The sequence below is a fragment of the Lonchura striata genome, chromosome 5 (assembly GCF_050655825.1).
Source record: "Lonchura striata isolate lonStrDom1 chromosome 5, ASM5065582v1, whole genome shotgun sequence".
NCBI lineage: Eukaryota > Metazoa > Chordata > Aves > Passeriformes > Estrildidae > Lonchura > Lonchura striata.
The window spans coordinates 21,629,814-21,647,639 of NC_140707.1; the positions used below are offsets into that span (position 1 = coordinate 21,629,814).

General features: G+C 64.2%; 6 protein-coding genes across 6 annotated transcripts in view; all 6 read left to right on the top strand.

The window, feature by feature from the left end:
• LOC110467579 (DNA repair protein RAD51 homolog 1) overlaps positions 1-17,826 on the top strand; it is a 346,458-nt gene that overhangs the window by 208,833 nt on the left and 119,799 nt on the right. The gene's annotated exons all lie outside the window — the stretch shown is intronic.
• LOC146767279 (scavenger receptor cysteine-rich domain-containing group B protein-like) lies at positions 546-1,202 on the top strand. The gene is made up of 2 exons (XM_085581404.1): positions 546-729; positions 801-1,202. Exons 1-2 carry the CDS (start codon positions 546-548, stop codon positions 1,184-1,186), a joined length of 570 nt encoding a protein of 189 aa, XP_085437530.1. The 3' UTR covers positions 1,187-1,202.
• On the top strand, positions 1,811-4,010 carry LOC146767280 (scavenger receptor cysteine-rich domain-containing protein SCART1-like). The gene is made up of 3 exons (XM_085581418.1): positions 1,811-2,285; positions 2,401-2,781; positions 2,858-4,010. Exons 1-3 carry the CDS (start codon positions 1,811-1,813, stop codon positions 3,976-3,978), a joined length of 1,977 nt encoding a protein of 658 aa, XP_085437544.1. The 3' UTR covers positions 3,979-4,010.
• LOC146767281 (uncharacterized) lies at positions 5,443-9,044 on the top strand. The gene is made up of 3 exons (XM_085581419.1): positions 5,443-5,885; positions 6,502-6,692; positions 8,618-9,044. Exons 1-3 carry the CDS (start codon positions 5,446-5,448, stop codon positions 9,001-9,003), a joined length of 1,017 nt encoding a protein of 338 aa, XP_085437545.1. The 5' UTR covers positions 5,443-5,445; the 3' UTR covers positions 9,004-9,044.
• LOC146767282 (CD5 antigen-like) lies at positions 8,811-9,538 on the top strand. The gene is made up of 2 exons (XM_085581413.1): positions 8,811-8,938; positions 9,027-9,538. Exon 2 carries the CDS (start codon positions 9,131-9,133, stop codon positions 9,395-9,397), a length of 267 nt encoding a protein of 88 aa, XP_085437539.1. The 5' UTR covers positions 8,811-8,938; positions 9,027-9,130; the 3' UTR covers positions 9,398-9,538.
• Positions 9,551-12,255, top strand: LOC146767283 (scavenger receptor cysteine-rich domain-containing protein SCART1-like). The gene is made up of 3 exons (XM_085581417.1): positions 9,551-10,102; positions 10,218-10,598; positions 10,675-12,255. The coding sequence occupies exons 1-3, from the start codon at positions 9,628-9,630 to the stop codon at positions 11,793-11,795; spliced, it is 1,977 nt and encodes a 658-aa protein (XP_085437543.1). The 5' UTR covers positions 9,551-9,627; the 3' UTR covers positions 11,796-12,255.

A 17,826-nucleotide genomic window follows, 5' to 3' on the forward strand; every position in this document is an offset into this window, starting at 1 on the left:
GGTGTCGGGAGGCGCGTGCGGTCGCCGGCGCCGCCGGGAGCCGGCGGGGGGTGACCGCCTCCTTCCTGCCCTGGCGGCGAGGCGAGCGCGGGGCCGCGGCCGCGGCAGCAGCGCCATGTGCCAGCGCCGCCGCGAGGGACCGGGGAGCTGGCACCTGGCAGCGCCGCGCGGAGCCGGGGGCTGCTGCCACCCCCCGCGGGGGCTGCGAGCAGCCGCGAGGGGAGCGCCCCGAGCGTGGGGCCTTTGAGCTTGGCAGGTGCCCGGGCTAGATGTGGTCCCGTGGAAGGTCTTGGTAGGATGTGGGCTGAAGCCTGTCATCGCCACCGGGATGGCTCTTGTCGGGCTCCGGCAGCAGCGTTGGAGGCACGGGGGATGGAGGAGGAAGGGCCCCCGCAGGGCAGGTGCAGTTTGGGGGGGGCTGTCTCCCCCCGGGGACATCCGGGTGGCAGCCCACTGTGGCGAAGTGTGTGACGCCAGAAGCGCAGGCGAGGCTCATATTTGGGCACGGAGCAGGTTATTGGAGGCACCGGCCCCGGAGCCGGGAGATGAGGCGCCTGATAAAGGCTGCCCCGGTGCTGCTGCCTGCACTGGCTCGGACGCAGGCCTGCGAGAGCTGCCCCGGCTGCGCCGGCTCGGGGCCGGTGTCCGTGGGGCCGGTGTCCGTGGGGCCGGTGGCCATGGGGCCGGTGGCGGCGCTGGGGCTGCTGGTGTGCGTGCGGCTGTGTGCGGGTGAGTGGCGGGCGGGCGGGAGCGGGGCCCGCGGCGGTGGCGGGCCCGGCTCAGCAGCCTCCGTGCCGCAGGCTCCGGGCAGCTGCGCCTGGTGGGCGGCGGCGGGCGCTGTGCCGGGCGCGTGGAGGTGAAGCACGGCGGGGAGTGGGGCTCCGTGTGCGTCTTCGACTTCGACTGGGAAGCTCGCTGGGCCGCGGTGGTGTGCCGGCAGCTGGGCTGTGGCCGGGTGGCCAGGTCGTCCCCGTACGCCCCGTTCGGGCAGGGCAGCGGGCGGATCTGGCTGCAGCCCTTCTTCTGCCTGGGAACCGAGGATGCGCTGGAGGAATGTCCGCACTTTGGATGGGGACGGCACCTCTGCGGCCACGAGCGGGATGTGGGGGTGACCTGCACAGGTGAGGGGACACGCTGGTCGTGCTGGGACAGCCACGTTGTGCTGGAGCATCGTGGGCAGGTCTGAGCCGTGCCGCTGCCCCTGTGCAGATGCCGTGGAGCTGAGGCTGGCGGACGGCAGCAGTCCCTGTGCCGGGAGGGTGGAGATGAAGCTGCAGGGAGAGTGGGGCTCGGTGGTAGACGACGTCTGGGACATGGAGGACGCCGAGGTGGTTTGCCAGCATCTGGGCTGTGGCTCGGCTTCCGGTGCCTACTTTGCCCGTGAGAGCTTCGGTACAGGGAATGGGCTGTACAATCTGGCCCTGCTGGACTGCAATGGGCTCGAGGCCACGCTCTGGGACTGCGAGATCCGTGGCTGGGGACCCTATAACAGCAGTGACCATTATTGGGACACTGCCGTTGTCTGCCAAGGTAGGAGCTGGGCTTATGGGGGCATGGGGCAATGCCTGCGCATTCCTTGACACTGGTCCTGCAGGATTCTCCCGGCTAGTGGGAAGTGATGGAGACTGTGCCGGGCATCTGGAGGTGCGTCGGGGCCGGGCCTGGGTCGGTGTCTGTGAGGATCAGGTGGACATGAAGGCAGCCCAGGTGGTGTGCAGGGAGCTGGGCTGTGGTGAGGCACTCGCCATCCCTGGCAGCGCTCGATTTGGGCGAGGATCAGGATCATTCTGGGACGGTGGCTTCCAGTGCAATGGCACCGAGTCCTTGCTCAGTGCGTGTGCCCGGCGTCCGCCCCACAGGCAGGGCTGCGCCGGCCCCGCCAGCGTCATCTGCTCCGGTAAGTGCTGGGGACAGCGGGAGCTGTTGGGGTCCGTGCGGCATCGCCCCCCTGACCGCTGTTCGTGCCGCAGCCTACTCGGGCTTCCGGCTGGGGAACAGCAGCTCGGGATGCTCCGGGCGAGTGGAGGTGGCAGTGAGGGGCACGTGGGGATCCGTGTGCGCCAGCGAGTGGGACCTGGCCGATGCGCACGTCCTGTGCCGGCACCTGGGCTGCGGCCGCGCCTCCAGCGTGCCCCCGGGAGGCTCCTTCGGCAGCGGGGAGGGGCCGCTGCGGCCGGACGCCTTCGGCTGCCGCGGGAGCGAGCGGCACCCGGGCGAGTGCCCCGTGGCCGTGCTGGGGAAGCCGCCCTGTGTGCCCGGAAACGCCGCCGCCGTCAAGTGCTCAGGTGTGCAAGGTGGCTCTGCGAGGAGCCTTACGGGGTTTTGGGACCCTGCCAAGAACTGGAATCAGGAGATACCAGCTTCTATTGGCATGAAAGGCTCAGTCCGTCCATTTCACAGGCAGAGTTGAGTTCCTTCGGCTGGTGGAGGGTGAGACTCGGTGCAATGGGTGGCTGGAGTTGGACATAGGCAACGGGACCTGGCACCGTGTGCCAGGAGAGATTTCACTCATGCAGAATTTGACCAATGTGTGCTGGGAGCTGGGCTGTGGAGGACTGGACAGGACTGATGCTGTCCCTGGTGAGATCTACCTGAACAAACTCAGAGACACACAGAAGTCCATCATACTAAAGGTGATCAAGGCCATCAAAAGGATGACCACCATGTTGGACAAGAGTTCTAGACAGTTGCCCGAGGACCTCTTGCAGGATCAATATGTAGGACTGTGGATGACAACTGCACCAGCTGACATCCCTCATGGGAGCTACATTGTGTGCTCAGGTGGGTGTCCCGAGAAGGGCCAGAGGTGCGGGTGCCCCAGTCAGGCCCCCCCAGCCCATTCCTTCCATGCCCACAGGCAGCCGGCAGGTGAGGCTGGCGGGGAGCTCTGGGCGCTGTGCCGGGCGCGTGGAGGTCTATTCCGGGGGCAGCTGGAGCTCCGTGTGCCAGGAAGGCTGGGAGCTGCAGGACGCCGCCGTTGTGTGCCGGGAGCTGGGCTGTGGCACGGCGCTGGAGGCCCCGAGCCGGGCGCGCTTCGGTGCCGGCACGGGGCCGCTGTGGCCGTACGTGCCCGACTGCTCCGGCTCCGAGGAGTCTCTCTGGGAATGCGGGCGCATGGAACGGCGCGAGTGCGGGCCTGGTGGCGGGGCAGGGGCCGTCTGCTCAGGTCGGTGCCGGGCACCCCAAGGTCAGGGCCCGGCAGAGGCCCCGGGGGGTTCCTGGCCGTGCCGTGACCCCCCTGCACCCCTTGCAGAGCAGCTCTCCGTGCGGCTGGCAGGAGGCCCTGGGCGCTGCCGGGGCTACCTGGAGGTGTCCTACAACGGCACCTGGGGCCGCGTCTGCGCCGACGGCACCAGCACCGGCACCGCCGCCGCCGTCTGCCGCCAGCTGGGCTGTGGGCACCGGGGCTGGCTCTCGGCTGTCCCCACCCAGCAGCCGTCCCTTGCGTGGCTGGCCTGGGTGGGCTGTGAGGACGGGGCCCGCTCGCTCTGGGGGTGCCCCTCGGCCCCCTGGCACCTGCAGAGCTGTGGCACCGGCGGCTACGCCCAAGTGGAGTGTGAGGACAGTGATGGCACCTCTGAGGAACACACTACCCCATATCCAAAGGCTGCCAGCAGCACAGGTAGCTCTGCCCGTGCCTGCATCCCCCACCGCAGGCTGGCTGGGATCCCCCTCCCCTCGCTGCCCGCCTGTGTCCCCACAGGTGTCCCCAGGGGAACGCCCTCAGCAGTGGCCGTGGGGACTGTGCCTGTGCCCACTGTGCTGTGCGTGGTGCTGGGGACGCTGCTGTGCCTGTCCCTGGGTGCCCTGGCCCTGCTGCTGTGCCGTGCCCGTGCCCGGTGCCGAGGTGGGTCCCGGTGTGTGGAGAATGGGGACAGATCCGGTCTGGGGGTCCAGGTGCTCCTTTCCTGTGGAACCGCTCTGAAGGTGACCAGGGCTGATCCCGGTGCCACCCACGGGGCCCAGGGTCCCAGGTAAGTGCTGCATCTGGTTCCAGGCCCTGGCAGAGCTGCAGATGCCATCTCCAATGCTGTCTACGAGGAGCTGGATTACAAAGCCATGCCAGAGTACCAGGAGGTGCCCACTCCCCCAGGTGGGTGCCGCCCTTGTGCCCCAGCTGTGCTCGGAGTGAAGGCTCTGCCTGACAGCCCCACGGCAACTCCAGGTCCTGGTGGCCCTGCTGTGGCTCCTGGCCATTGGCTGTGGGTGCCCCTGGGTGCCACCGCAGCCCCGCTCTGTGGCGTGAGGTTCTGTCATCTGCGGTGCCGCTTGTGGCCACCCCCAAGTCCCTGTTTGTCCCCTGCAGGTTCCATGTCCAAGGGATGGGAGAACAAGCTGCCGTATTACACCGGGGACAGCGTGGAGGGGAGTGACACCGAGGCAGCCCCAGGTAGGGCCACAGGGCAGGAACCCAGCAGGGAGAGCTGGGGAGAGGGGACGCACCCGGGCAGGGGGGATGAGGGGCAAATCCCCCCCTCTTGTTAGTGTGCAGCGAGACAACGCCTTTCCCTGTGGGACCACAGGGCCTCCAGCAGCTGCCCAGTGGAAAGGCTGGCGGGGATGGCCCAGCCAGATCCCTGCCAGGGACACTGGTCACTGCCATGGGCCCCTCTGATTTTCCCAGATCCCCCTGCCCGGCCCGAGCAAGGAACCCCGGATGGCTACGACGATGTCCTGGATGTGCCACAGGAGCCCCCTGCTCCCAGCACCGGGGACATCTCTGAGGGAGTGGCACAGCAGAAGGGGATCTGTGTCCTCCCCACAGGTGAGAGGGCTCACAGCTGCCCTGTTGCCTCTGCAGAGCCACTCCAGGGCACGGTTTGGCTGTGGGGGCAGGCAGGGCCCCAGCACAGATCCATGGGTGCTGTGGTCAGACCCCCGGTGGGGTCTGTCCGGGGGGACATGGAGCTGCCTGCCCCCTCAGGCACCTTTCCGTGCTGTCCCCAAGGTGGGATCTGCTCCCCTCCATGTCCCCCAGGAACAACAACAGACTTCTCAGCTCAGAGCCCTGGGAACACGGACTATGATGATGTCGGCAGCAGCGCCCCGGGGACACTGCCATGAGGATGTCCTGGCCATGCCACAGCCCTGGGGACACGTGTGTGGCAGTGCGGTGGGGCCCTGTCCCCAGGGAGGTCTGGCCCTGCCTATGGAAGTCATCCCTCGCTGTCCAGCGCTGCAGGAAAGCAGCTCCTGTGTAGGGATTTCCTTTGAATTCAGTGTAAATTTCCATTTTTCCTATTAAAAGCCAAACTGGTCAGAAACTCACTCCCAGGCCTGGAAGCTCATTCTGGAGCTGGCACTTCCATCCCATGTACGCCTTTCGTTGGCGATGTGAGGCAGGAACTGGAACCAGAAACACATCCCTGGGGATGGTGGGCTGAGGGGGGAGAGCACCGGGGCATTGCTGGGATTGTCTGCAGGGCCTTTATTTATCACTGCCAAATGCACAGAAGTGTTGCCAGCAACAGCGAGGGGAAAAGGGAGAGGGCAGGAGCCGGAGCCCATCCCGCAGAGGGAGCAGGATCTCCTCCCTGTGCCCCGCGGGTGGGGCGGGCTCAGCCCCACTCTCAGCGCCGAGAGCTGGGCTGGGAAGGGCTCTGGTTGTTGGAAGGACTTTTCCTAAAGGAGGGGAGGTCTCCTGAAGGAGGGGAGCGCCTTCCTGCCCCCCGGCAGCAGCCCGCGGTGGCAGGGCAGCCGGGCCATGGCCCCTGGCTGCGGCACGTCGTGCTCCAGGAGGCTCCCGATCTTCAGGGCGGGCTGCAGAGCCCGGAGGGCGTCCAGGTCCTGCAGCAGGGCCTGGCTGAAGCCGTCCGTGCTCAGCCTGGGCGTGGAGGAGGCAGGAGAAGGGGAGAAGGTGCTGGAGCTTGTGCGGAGCTGTCAGAGTCCAGAGCATCCCTCTGGCTGCCCCGAATGACTCGATCCCCTGGCAAAGAGCCCAGCAACCCTGGCAGCACGCAGAAAACACCTGTGGATTCCATTTTAGCCCGTGGCAGAGGCTGCCGACCTTACATGAGGAATTACAAGCAAAAAGGGTTTGAATGATGTAATAAGGAAATTGACACAGGGTGGAAAAGTAGAATTTTGGGATTTTTTAGAATGAAATTCAGGGGTACAAGATGGAGGAATCTGGGTGTGCCCTAGCTTCTTCTTCCTTCTTCTTGTCCTCCATGTCTCGGTGTGGTAGTGACACTTTTCTATTGGTTTAGGATAGGGACGCCTTGTCCAACGTAGATTTTAGGCAATGGTACAGGAATTGTAAACATGGTACACGTAAATCTGGGTATATAATGTGGGAGCCTCCGGAGGCGAGAAGGAGACTGCCACGGCTTCTGTGCTAGCTGGACGTCGGCAGGTCAGAAAGAATCTATTGCAGATAAGGAAAAAGAAACAACTTTGAAAAGTCATCTTCGCGCATTCCAGACCTCTTCTTCAGCGGCCGGGCTAGGGAAAAAGGACTTCCACACTGTTGGGGTCTTGCCCAGTGACCCCGACAGGGAGGGAGGTGCCGCTGCGGCCCTGCCTGTCCCGCAGCCTCGGCTGCCCGGCTCGGGAATGCCGGGCACGGAAGGGAAGGTGGCAGGGCCCTCAGTCGGCCCCGGCTCCGCAGCGGGCAGGCGGGATGCCGGAGCTGCTGGCAGAGCTGCAGGACGCCGTGGGCTCCCAGCTCGTTGTCACTCGGGCCCGGGCAGGTGAGACGGGGCCCCTGCAGCAGCCGCGCAGCCGGGGCCGGGCGGGAGGCGGCCGACAGCCGCCAGCTGCCCGGCCTGCGGGAGCGAGGGAAACAGGGAAGGAGGGCTTTGGCCTCGGCTCGCTCGGCTGCTCCAGGTGGGAAGGGCGGAGCAGCGGCTGAGGGGCTCGCAGCAGCAGGGGCTGCTGAGGCGGCAACAGCGCAGCCCGACCAGAGCCCTCGGGAGAGAATCTCAGAGCCCACCGCGGGCCCGCGGAGGTATCCGTGGGGTCGCAGAGCTCCTGTCCCGCGTGGCCGGGGCAGCAGCCGCGCCCGCCGCCGCTGCCCTCCTGTTGTGGCCCGCACCGGCCCGGCCCGGTGTGGGCTCCGCGCGGTGCGGGCGTGTGTGAGCGGAGCAGCCCCGGACACTGCCCGGGGCCGCGGTGCCCGGCAGCGCGGGGGGACGGGGCAGGGCGGCTCCCGCCGCCGCCGCGCAGCGAGGGACCGGGACGTTCTGCCCGTGGGGAATTGCTGCGGTGCCGCTGGGTGGGGAGCAGCTGCGGTTCCCGCTGCGGCGTTTGCTCCGCGGGGGAGCCCGGGACGTGCCGATCGTTCCCGTAAGGAAGGGCCGGGGAAAGCGGGATCCCGGCCGGGTGAGGGACCCCCTGAGAGTGACAGCGGGATACGGGGATCAGGAGGAAGAGAGACTTTCGTGTGGATTTTTTTCTGCTTGCAATGTGAGGGTCTCAAACCTCCTTTACGTTTCCTGGGACAGTCGTGGGAGGAAGCAGTTGTGGTCGTTTCTGTATTCCTGCGGTTGCAGCCCGTGGATTTACGGAGGGAGACAATGTACTATGGGAAAGGTGGGCTGAAACGGGTGAGGGAACGTGAGGTGTGGATGTCGGAGGCGGTGTTCCGGGAAGCTCCGGGGCCAGCGTGAGTGAGAGGAGCCGCAGCTGGAAGGGGCGTCGGTGTCAGCGGCGCAAGTGGATCGGTGCTGGGGCCAGTGGTGTCAGGGAGCGCGGTGCAGGGTGAGAGCGGGCAGTTTGCCGCCGAGCGCGGCTGCCGAGCCGCAGGGGCCCGGAGCGGCGGGGCAGGGGCGGCGGAGCGGCGGCGTTATCGGCGGCAGCGCAGGTGTCGGGAGGCGCGTGCGGTCGCCGGCGCCGCCGGGAGCCGGCGGGGGGTGACCGCCTCCTTCCTGCCCTGGCGGCGAGGCGAGCGCGGGGCCGCGGCCGCGGCAGCAGCGCCATGTGCCAGCGCCGCCGCGAGGGACCGGGGAGCTGGCACCTGGCAGCGCCGCGCGGAGCCGGGGGCTGCTGCCACCCCCCGCGGGGGCTGCGAGCAGCCGCGAGGGGAGCGCCCCGAGCGTGGGGCCTTTGAGCTTGGCAGGTGCCCGGGCTAGATGTGGTCCCGTGGAAGGTCTTGGTAGGATGTGGGCTGAAGCCTGTCATCGCCACCGGGATGGCTCTTGTCGGGCTCCGGCAGCAGCGTTGGAGGCACGGGGGATGGAGGAGGAAGGGCCCCCGCAGGGCAGGTGCAGTTTGGGGGGGCTGTCTCCCCCCGGGGACATCCGGGTGGCAGCCCACTGTGGCGAAGTGTGTGACGCCAGAAGCGCAGGCGAGGCTCATATTTGGGCACGGAGCAGGTTATTGGAGGCCGCGGCCCCGCAGCCGGGAGATGAGGCGCCTGATAAAGGCTGCCCCGGTGCTGCTGCCTGCACTGGCTCGGTCGCAGGTCTGCGAGAGCTGCCCCGGCTGCGCCGGCTCGGGGCCGGTGTCCGTGGGGCCGGTGTCCGTGGGGCCGGTGTCCGTGGGGCCGGTGGCCATGGGGCCGGTGGCGGCGCTGGGGCTGCTGGTGTGCGTGCGGCTGTGTGCGGGTGAGTGGCGGGCGGGCGGGAGCGGGGCCCGCGGCGGTGGCGGGCCCGGCTCAGCAGCCTCCGTGCCGCAGGCTCCGGGCAGCTGCGCCTGGTGGGCGGCGGCGGGCGCTGTGCCGGGCGCGTGGAGGTGAAGCACGGCGGGGAGTGGGGCTCCGTGTGCATCTTCGACTACGACTGGGAAGCTCGCTGGGCCTCGCTGGTGTGCCGGCAGCTGGGCTGCGGCCGGGTGGCCAGGTCGTCCCCGTACGCCCCGTTCGGGCAGGGCAGCGGGCGGATCTGGCTGCAGCTCGTGTTCTGCCGAGGAGACGAAAATGCGCTGGAGGAATGTCCGCACTTTGGATGGGGACGGCATTTCTGCGGCCACGAGCGGGATGTGGGGGTGACCTGCACAGGTGAGGGGACACGCTGGCCGTGCTGGGACAGCCACGTTGTGCTGGAGCATCGTGGGCAGGTCTGAGCCGTGCCGCTGCCCCCTTGCAGATGCCGTGGAGCTGAGGCTGGCGGGCGGCAGCAATCCCTGTGCCGGGAGAGTGGAGGTGAAGCTGCAGGGACAGTGGGGCTCGGTGGGAGACGACGACTGGGACATGGAGGACGCCGAGGTGGTTTGCCAGCAGCTGGGCTGTGGCTCGGCTTCCGGTGCCTACTTTGCCCGTGACATTTTCGGCACTAGGGATGGGCTGGTCAGTCTACTCGTGGTGAACTGCAGTGGGCTCGAATCCACGCTCTGGGACTGCGAGATCCGTGGCTGGGGACCGTATAACGGTAGTAATCATCAATGGGACACTGCCGTTGTCTGCCAAGGTAGGAGCTGGGCTTATGGGGGCATGGGGCACTGCCTGCGCATCCCTTGACACTGGTCCTGCAGGATTCTCCCGGCTAGTTGGAGGTGATGGAGACTGTGCCGGGCATCTGGAGGTGCGTCGGGGCCGGGCCTGGGTCGGTGTCTGTGAGGATCAGGTGGACATGAAGGCAGCCCAGGTGGTGTGCAGGGAGCTGGGCTGTGGTGAGGCAGTCGCCATCCCTGGCAGCGCTCGATTTGGGCGAGGATCAGGATCATTCTGGGACGGTGGCTTCCAGTGCAATGGCACCGAGTCCGTGCTCAGTGCGTGTGCCCGGCGTCCGCCCCACAGGCAGGGCTGCGCCGGCCCCGCCAGCGTCATCTGCTCCGGTAAGTGCTGGGGACAGCGGGAGCTGTTGGGGTCCGTGCGGCATCGCCCCCCTGACCGCTGTTCGTGCCGCAGCCTACTCGGGCTTCCGGCTGGGGAACAGCAGCTCGGGATGCTCCGGGCGAGTGGAGGTGGCAGTGAGGGGCACGTGGGGATCCGTGTGCGCCAGCGAGTGGGACCTGGCCGATGCGCACGTCCTGTGCCGGCACCTGGGCTGCGGCCGCGCCTCCAGCGTGCCCCCGGGAGGCTCCTTCGGCAGCGGGGAGGGGCCGCTGCGGCCGGACGCCTTCGGCTGCCGCGGGAGCGAGCGGCACCCGGGCGAGTGCCCCGTGGCCGTGCTGGGGAAGCCGCCCTGTGTGCCCGGAAACGCCGCCGCCGTCCAGTGCTCAGGTGTGCAAGGCGGCTCTGCGGGGAGCCTTAAGGGCTTTTGGGACCCTGCCAAGAACTGGAATCAGGAGATACCAGCTTCTATTGGCATGAAAGGCTCAGTCCGTCCATTTCACAGGCAGAGTTGAGTTCCTTCGGCTGGTGGAGGGTGAGACTCGGTGCAATGGGTGGCTGGAGTTGGACATAGGCAACGGGACCTGGCACCGTGTGCCAGGAGAGATTTCACTCATGCGGAATTTGACCAATGTGTGCTGGGAGCTGGGCTGTGGAGGACTGGACAGGACTGATGCTGTCCCTGGTGAGATCTACCTGAACAAACTCAGAGACACACAAAAGTCCATCATACTAAAGGTGATCGAGGCCATCAAAAGGATGACCACCATGTTGGACAAGAGTTCTAGACAGTTGCCCGAGGACCTCTTGCAGGATCAATATGTAGGACTGTGGATGACAACTGCACCAGCTGACATCCCTCATGGGAGCTACATTGTGTGCTCAGGTGGGTGTCCCGAGAAGGGCCAGAGGTGCGGGTGCCCCAGTCAGGCCCCCCCAGCCCATTCCTTCCATGCCCACAGGCAGCCGGCAGGTGAGGCTGGCGGGGAGCTCTGGGCGCTGTGCCGGGCGTGTGGAGGTCTATTCCGGGGGCAGCTGGAGCTCCGTGTGCCAGGAAGGCTGGGAGCTGCAGGACGCCGCCGTTGTGTGCCGGGAGCTGGGCTGTGGCACGGCGCTGGAGGCCCCGAGCCGGGCGCGCTTCGGTGCCGGCACGGGGCCGCTGTGGCCGTACGTGCCCGACTGCTCCGGCTCCGAGGAGTCTCTCTGGGAATGCGGGCGCACGGAACGGCGCGAGTGCGGGCCTGGTGGCGGGGCAGGGGCCGTCTGCTCAGGTCGGTGCCGGGCACCCCAAGGTCAGGGCCCGGCAGAGGCCCCGGGGGGTTCCTGGCCGTGCCGTGACCCCCCTGCACCCCTTGCAGAGCAGCTCTCTGTGCGGCTGGCAGGAGGCCCTGGGCGCTGCCGGGGCTACCTGGAGGTGTCCTACAACGGCACCTGGGGCCGCGTCTGCGCCGACGGCACCAGCACCGGCACCGCCGCCGCCGTCTGCCGCCAGCTGGGCTGTGGGCACCGGGGCTGGCTCTCGGCTGTCCCCTCCCAGCAGCCGTCCCTTGCGTGGCTGGCCTGGGTGGGCTGTGAGGACGGGGCCCGCTCGCTCTGGGGGTGCCCCTCGGCCCCCTGGCACCCGCAGAGCTGTGGCACTGGAGGCTACGCCCATGTGTCTTGTGAGGAGGACAGTGATGGCACCTCTGAAGAACACTCTACCCCATATCCAGAGGCTGCCAGCAGCACAGGTAGCTCTGCCCGTGCCTGCATCCCCCACCGCAGGCTGGCTGGGATCCCCCTCCCCTCGCTGCCCGCATGTGTCCCCACAGGTGTCCCCAGGGGAACGCCCTCAGCAGTGGCCGTGGGGACTGTGTCTGTGCCCACTGTGCTGTGCGTGGTGCTGGGGACGCTGCTGTGCCTGTCCCTGGGTGCCCTGGCCCTGCTGCTGTGCCGTGCCCGTGCCCGGCGCCGAGGTGGGTCCCGGTGTGGGGAATGGGGACAGATCCGGTCTGGGGTCCAGGTGCTCCTGTCCTGCGGAACAGCTCTGAAGGTGACCAGGGCTGATCCCGGTGCCACCCACGGGGCCCAGGGTCCCAGGTAAGTGCTGCATCTGGTTCCAGGCCCTGGCAGAGCTGCAGATGCCATCTCCAATGCTGTCTACGAGGAGCTGGATTACAAAGCCATGCCAGAGTACCAGGAGGTGCCCACTCCTCCAGGTGGGTGCTGCCCTTGTGCCCCAGCTGTGCTCGGAGTGAAGGCTCTGCCTGACAGCCCCACGGCAACTCCAGGTCCTGGTGGCCCTGCTGTGGCTCCTGGCCATGGGCTGTGGGTGTCCCTGGGTGCCACCGCAGCCCCGCTCTGTGGTGTGAGGTTCTGTCACCTGCGGTGCCGCTTGTGGCCACCCCCAAGTCCCGTTTGTTCCCAGCAGGTTCCCTGTCCAAGGGATGGGAGAACAAGCTGCCGTATTACACCGGGGACAGCGTGGAGGGGAGTGACACCGAGGCAGCCCCAGGTAGGGCCACAGGGCAGGAACCCAGCAGGGAGAGCTGGGGACAGGGGACGCACCCGGGCTGGGGGGATGAGGGGCAAATCCCCCCCTCTTGTTAGTCTGCAGCAAGACAACGCCTTTCCCTGTGGAACCACAGGGCCTCCAGCAGCTGCCCAGTGGAAAGGCTGGTGGGGACGGCCCAGCCAGATCCCTGCCAGGGACACTGGTCACTGCCATGGGCCCCTCTGATTTTCCCAGATCCCCCTGCCCGGCCCGAGCAAGGAACCCCGGATGGCTACGACGATGTCCTGGATGTGCCACAGGAGCCCCCTGCTCCCAGCACTGGGGACATCTCTGAGGGAGTGGCACAGCAGAAGGGGATCTGTGTCCTCCCCACAGGTGAGAGGACTCTCAGGTGCCCTGTTGCCTCTGCAGAGCCACTCCAGGGCAGGGTTTGGCTGTGGGGGCAGGCAGGGCCCCAGCACAGATCCATGGGTGCTGTGGTCAGACCCCCGGTGGGGTCTGTCCGGGGGGACACGGAGCTGCCTGCCCCCTCCTGCACCTTTCCATGCTGTCCCCAAGGTGGGATCTGCTCCCCTCCATGTCCCCCAGGAGCAACAACAGACTTCTCAGCTCAGAGCCCTGGGAACACGGACTATGATGATGTTGGCAGCAGCGCCCCGGGGACACTGCCATGAGGATGTCCTGGCCATGCCACAGCCCTGGGGACACGTGTGTGTCAGTGTGGTGGGGCCCTGTCCCCAGGGAGGTCTGGCCCTGCCCATGGAAGTCATCCCTCGCTGTCCAGCGCTGCAGGAAAGCAGCTCCTGTGTAGGGATTTCCTTTGAATTCAGTGTAAATTTCCATTTTTCCTATTAAAAGCCAAACTGGTCAGAACCTCCCGGGCCTGGAAGCTCATTCTGGGGCTGGCACTTCCATCCCATGTACGCCTTTCGTTGGCGATGTGAGGCAGGAACTGGAACCAGAAACACATCCCTGGGGATGGTGGGCTGAGGGGGGAGAGCACTGGGGCATTGCTGGGATTGTCTGCAGGGCCTTTATTTATCACTGCCAAATGCACAGAAGTGTTGCCAGCAACAGCGAGGGGAAAAGGGAGAGGGCAGGAGCCGGAGCCCACCCCGCAGAGGGAGCAGGATCTCCTCCCTGTGCCCCGCGGGTGGGGCGGGCTCAGCCCCACTCTCAGCGCCGAGAGCTGGGCTGGGAAGGGCTCTGGTTGTTGGAAGGACTTTTCCTAAAGGAGGGGAGGTCTCCTGAAGGAGGGGAGCGCCTTCCTGCCCCCCGGCAGCAGCCCGCGGTGGCAGGGCAGCCGGGCCATGGCCCCTGGCTGCGGCACGTCGTGCTCCAGGAGGCTCCCGATCTTCAGGGCGGGCTGCAGAGCCCGGAGGGCGTCCAGGTCCTGCAGCAGGGCCTGGCTGAAGCCGTCCGTGCTCAGCCTGGGCGTGGAGGAGGCAGGAGAAGAGGAGAAGGTGCTGGAGCTTGTGGGGAGCTGTCAGAGTCCAGAGCATCCCTCTGGCTGCCCTGGATGACTCGAGCCCCTGGAAAGAGCCCAGCAACCTTGGTAGCAAAAGGAAAACACCTGTGGATTCCATTTTAGCCCGTGGCAGAGGCTGCCGACCTTACTTGAGGAATTACAAGCAAAAAGGTGTTGAATGATGTAATAAGGAAATTGACACAGGGTGGAAAAGCAGAATTTTGGGATTTTTTAGAATGAAATTCAGAGGTACAAGATGGAGGAATCTGGGCATGCCCTAGCTTCTTCTTCCTTCTTGTCCTCCATGTCTCGGTGTGGTAGTGACACTTTTCTATTGGTTTAGGATAGGGACACCTTGTCCAATGTAGATTTTAGGTGTTGGTACAGGAATTGTAAACATGGTACACGTAAATCTGGGTATATATTGTGGGAGCCACCTGGGGCGGGAAGGAGAGTGCCACGGCTTCTGTGCTAGCTGGACGTCAGCTGGTCAGAAAGAATCTATTGTAGATAAGGAAAAATAAACAACCTTGAAAAGTCATCTTCACGCATTCCAGACCTCTTCTTCAGCAGCCGGGCTAGGGAAAAAGGAGTTTCACACTGTTGGGGTCTTGCCCGGTGACCCCAACAATTTTAGCATCCCTGGGTGGGCACGGAGCTCACCAAAAGTGCTGAACATCTGATCCTCGCCCGAGAAGAAAACTCCCTGAAGAGGACGGCCCGAACCCTTGCAGAGAGCAAGCATCTTCAATCTCGACCGTGAAAGGAGAAGATCCAAGGGCCCTGGGTGTTGTCCAGCTGTTATCTGCTGGCCAGAGACCAGGAAAGCTTCCGGACCGATTTTGCGGACGACGCAGCTATTGGGCGAGGACCGAAGTGGTTTTGGCGAGATACCTGAAACCCCACCCGACTCTGACACAAGCAGACGCTGAATGTGAGAGCAAAGAGGCAAGCACGCAGACGTGAGCGGACATCCACAAACATCTCTTCAATCCCAAATTTCGGGCCTTGGGTGTCATTGCATTGCAAAGTCAAAATGTTGTTTTTGTGCTTCATTCTGTTGTCAATTTCCTTAGGCAATTCTATTGCCTTGGGTCATTCGGCAGATTTGCCCGTGATCCAACCAAGAGAAAAGTTTGGGAAACTTTGGCCAATGCAGCAGGTTTGGACACCATCTGCTTGACACATTCGAGACCGAAAATACCGTTTTCAACATGTCTTCTGGGCTTGCCAGTGAGTGAATGGCCAATTCCAAAGAACGTCCCTCCCAAGGTTTCACAGGTCATTTTGAATCCTCTGGATGGATGGGAGGTTTGGACACAATTTCTACCAATGGTTCCTTTTGAAGCTCCAGAATTGGAAATTCTTGGTTCAGTGACAATGAATTTTTGTATAGAATTTGGCATTTCAGGAATGATGCAAACAAATAATAAAATGATAGATGTTGCCCCAAATAATTTCATTTACAGAAATGCCACTTCTTGGTGTAATTACACCAAGGTGTCAAATAGAGCATCCCACCAAGTCCCAGTGCAATTGCCACTTGGGGTCTTTTTCATTTATGGGGACAGGATTTGGCCTGCTATCCCTGCAAATACCACAGGCGGTCCATGCAGCATTGCAAAACTTTCATTGCTACACCCAATTTGACAATCTTGAGAGAGAAAAAACGTAGGGGAAAAAGAAATATTAACAAATATGATCCAAAGCGTGATGATAATGTTTATGCATGGAACGAGGCTCAGAGAATTGTGGCTGCAATATTGTCACCACAAACAGCATCAGGGGTAGCCTTGACTCAGTTGGATCCGATGGGGTGTTGGGTGAGCAAACACGCTCGTGCCGTCCCTCTTGCACTGGGTGACAGGCTAACAGACGTCAACAGTGTAAGACGGGCAACTCTGCAAAACACAGCAGCAATCGATTATTTATTGCTGACACATGGGCACGGGTGTGAAGAATTTGAAGGGATGTGCTGCGTGAACTTGTCAGATCATTTGAAATCAATCCACAAAATCATACAGCAATTGCAAGAAGGTATAGACAAATTTGGAGAAGTTACTCGATCTTGGTTGAATGATTAGTTTGATTTTTTTGTCCTCTCACCATTGTGGAGGGAAGTTTTGAAAAAGGCTTTTTATATTTTAGTAGGGCTTGTAACTCTTCTGCTTATTTTGCCATGCCTTTTTCAATGCGTGCGGCGAGCCATGAACTGGCCTGCCAGAGAGGTGTTTTTGGTGCAATGAGAAAGGTGAGGTGTCGGAGTCCAGAGCATCCCTCTGGCTGCCCTGGATGACTCGAGCCCCTGGAAAGAGCCCAGCAACCTTGGCTGCAAAAGGAAAACACCTGTGGATTCCATTTTAGCCTGTGGGAGAGGCTGCCGACCTTACATGAAGAATTACAAGCAAAAAGAGTTTGAATGATGTAATAAGGAATTTGACACAGGGTGGAAAAGTAGAATTTTGGGATTTTTTGAATGAAATTCAGGGGTACAAGATGGTGGAACATCGGCGTGCCCTAGCTTCTTCTTCCTCCTTCTTGTCCACCATGTCTCGGTGTGGTAGTGACACTTTTCTATTGGTTTAGGATAGGGACGCCTTGTCCAACGTAGATTTTAGGCAATGGTACAGGAATTGTAAACATGGTACACGTAAATCTGGGTATATAATATGGGAGCCTTCTGAGGCGGGAAGGAGACTGCCACGGCTTCTGAGCTAGCTGGACGTCGGCAGGTCAGAAAGAATCTATTGCAGATAAGGAAAAAGAAACAACCTTGAAAAGTCATCTTCACGCATTCCAGACCTCTTCTTCAGCGGCCGGGCTAGGGAAAAAGGACTTCCACACTGTTGGGGTCTTGCCCAGTGACCCCGACAGGGAGGGAGGTGCCGCTGCGGCCCTGCCTGTCGCGCAGCCTCGGCTGCCCGGCTCGGGAATGCCGGGCACGGAAGGGAAGGTGGCAGGGCCCTCACTCGGCCCCGGCTCCGCAGCGGGCAGGCGGGATGCCGGAGCTGCTGGCAGAGCTGCAGGACGCCGTGGGCTCCCAGCTCGTTGTCACTCGGGCCCGGGCAGGTGAGACGGGGCCCCTGCAGCAGCCGCGCAGCCGGGGCCGGGCGGGAGGCGGCCGACAGCCGGCAGCTGCCCGGCCTGCGGGAGCGAGGGAAACAGGGAAGGAGGGCTTTGGCCTCGGCTCGCTCGGCTGCTCCAGGTGGGAAGGGCGGAGCAGCGGCTGAGGGGCTCGCAGCAGCAGGGGCTGCTGAGGCGGCAAGAGCGCAGCCCGACCAGAGCCCTCGGGAGAGAATCTCAGAGCCCACCGCGGGCCCGCGGAGGTATCCGTGGGGTCGCAGAGCTCCTGTCCCGCGTGGCCGGGGCAGCAGCCGCGCAGCCGCGCCCGCCGCCGCTGCCCTCCTGTTGTGGCCCGCACCGGCCCGGCCCGGTGTGGGCTCCGCGCGGTGCGGGCGTGTGTGAGCGGAGCAGCCCCGGACACTGCCCGGGGCCGCGGTGCCCGGCAGCGCGGGGGGACGGGGCAGGGCGGCTCCCGCCGCCGCCGCGCAGCGAGGGACCGGGACGTTCTGCCCGTGGGGAATTGCTGCGGTGCCGCTGGGTGGGGAGCAGCTGCGGTTCCCGCTGCGGCGTTTGCTCCGCGGGGGAGCCCGGCACGAGAGACCGGGAAGTGCCGATCGTTCGCGTAAGGAATTGCCGGGGAAAGCGGGATCCCGGCCGGGTGAGGGACCCCCTGAGAGTGATAGCGGGATACGGGGATCAGGAGGAAGAGAGACTTTCGTGTGGATGTTTTCTGCTTGCAATGTGAGCCCTTTTACGTTTCCTGGGACAGTCGTGGGAGGAAGCAGTTGTGGTCGTTTCTGTATTCCTGCGGTTGCAGCCCGTGGATTTACGGAGGGAGAGAAGTGCGACTATGCCATGGGAAAGGTGGGCTGAAAGGGGTGAGGGAACGTGAGGTGTGGATGTCGGAGCCGGTGTTCCGGGAAGCTCCGGGGCCGGCGTGAGTGAGAGGAGCCGCAGCTGGAAGGGGCGTCGGTGTCAGCGGCGCAAGTGGATCGGTGCGTGGGGCCAGTGGTGTCAGGGAGCGCGGTGCAGGGTGAGAGCGGGCAGTTTGCCGCCGAGCGCGGCTGCCGAGCCGCAGGGGCCCGGAGC

What these genes read in the sequence shown, in the direction of transcription:
- LOC146767281 (XM_085581419.1), top strand. Translation starts at nt 5,446, where the DNA reads ATGCACAGAAGTGTTGCCAGCAACAGCGAGGGGAAAAGGGAGAGGGCA. An exon ending in GCTTGTGCGGAGCTGTCAGA is followed by an intron (nt 5,886 to 6,501) that starts GTCCAGAGCATC and finishes CCCGACAGGGAG; the next exon opens with GGAGGTGCCGCTGCGGCCCT. An exon ending in TGTCACTCGGGCCCGGGCAG is followed by an intron (nt 6,693 to 8,617) that starts GTGAGACGGGGC and finishes TCCGTGCCGCAG; the next exon opens with GCTCCGGGCAGCTGCGCCTG.
- LOC146767280 (XM_085581418.1), top strand. Translation starts at nt 1,811, where the DNA reads ATGGCACCGAGTCCTTGCTCAGTGCGTGTGCCCGGCGTCCGCCCCACA. An exon ending in CGCCGCCGTCAAGTGCTCAG is followed by an intron (nt 2,286 to 2,400) that starts GTGTGCAAGGTG and finishes TCCATTTCACAG; the next exon opens with GCAGAGTTGAGTTCCTTCGG. An exon ending in GAGCTACATTGTGTGCTCAG is followed by an intron (nt 2,782 to 2,857) that starts GTGGGTGTCCCG and finishes CCATGCCCACAG; the next exon opens with GCAGCCGGCAGGTGAGGCTG.
- LOC146767283 (XM_085581417.1), top strand. Translation starts at nt 9,628, where the DNA reads ATGGCACCGAGTCCGTGCTCAGTGCGTGTGCCCGGCGTCCGCCCCACA. An exon ending in CGCCGCCGTCCAGTGCTCAG is followed by an intron (nt 10,103 to 10,217) that starts GTGTGCAAGGCG and finishes TCCATTTCACAG; the next exon opens with GCAGAGTTGAGTTCCTTCGG. An exon ending in GAGCTACATTGTGTGCTCAG is followed by an intron (nt 10,599 to 10,674) that starts GTGGGTGTCCCG and finishes CCATGCCCACAG; the next exon opens with GCAGCCGGCAGGTGAGGCTG.
- LOC146767282 (XM_085581413.1), top strand. Translation starts at nt 9,131, where the DNA reads ATGGAGGACGCCGAGGTGGTTTGCCAGCAGCTGGGCTGTGGCTCGGCT.
- LOC146767279 (XM_085581404.1), top strand. Translation starts at nt 546, where the DNA reads ATGAGGCGCCTGATAAAGGCTGCCCCGGTGCTGCTGCCTGCACTGGCT. An exon ending in GTGCGTGCGGCTGTGTGCGG is followed by an intron (nt 730 to 800) that starts GTGAGTGGCGGG and finishes TCCGTGCCGCAG; the next exon opens with GCTCCGGGCAGCTGCGCCTG.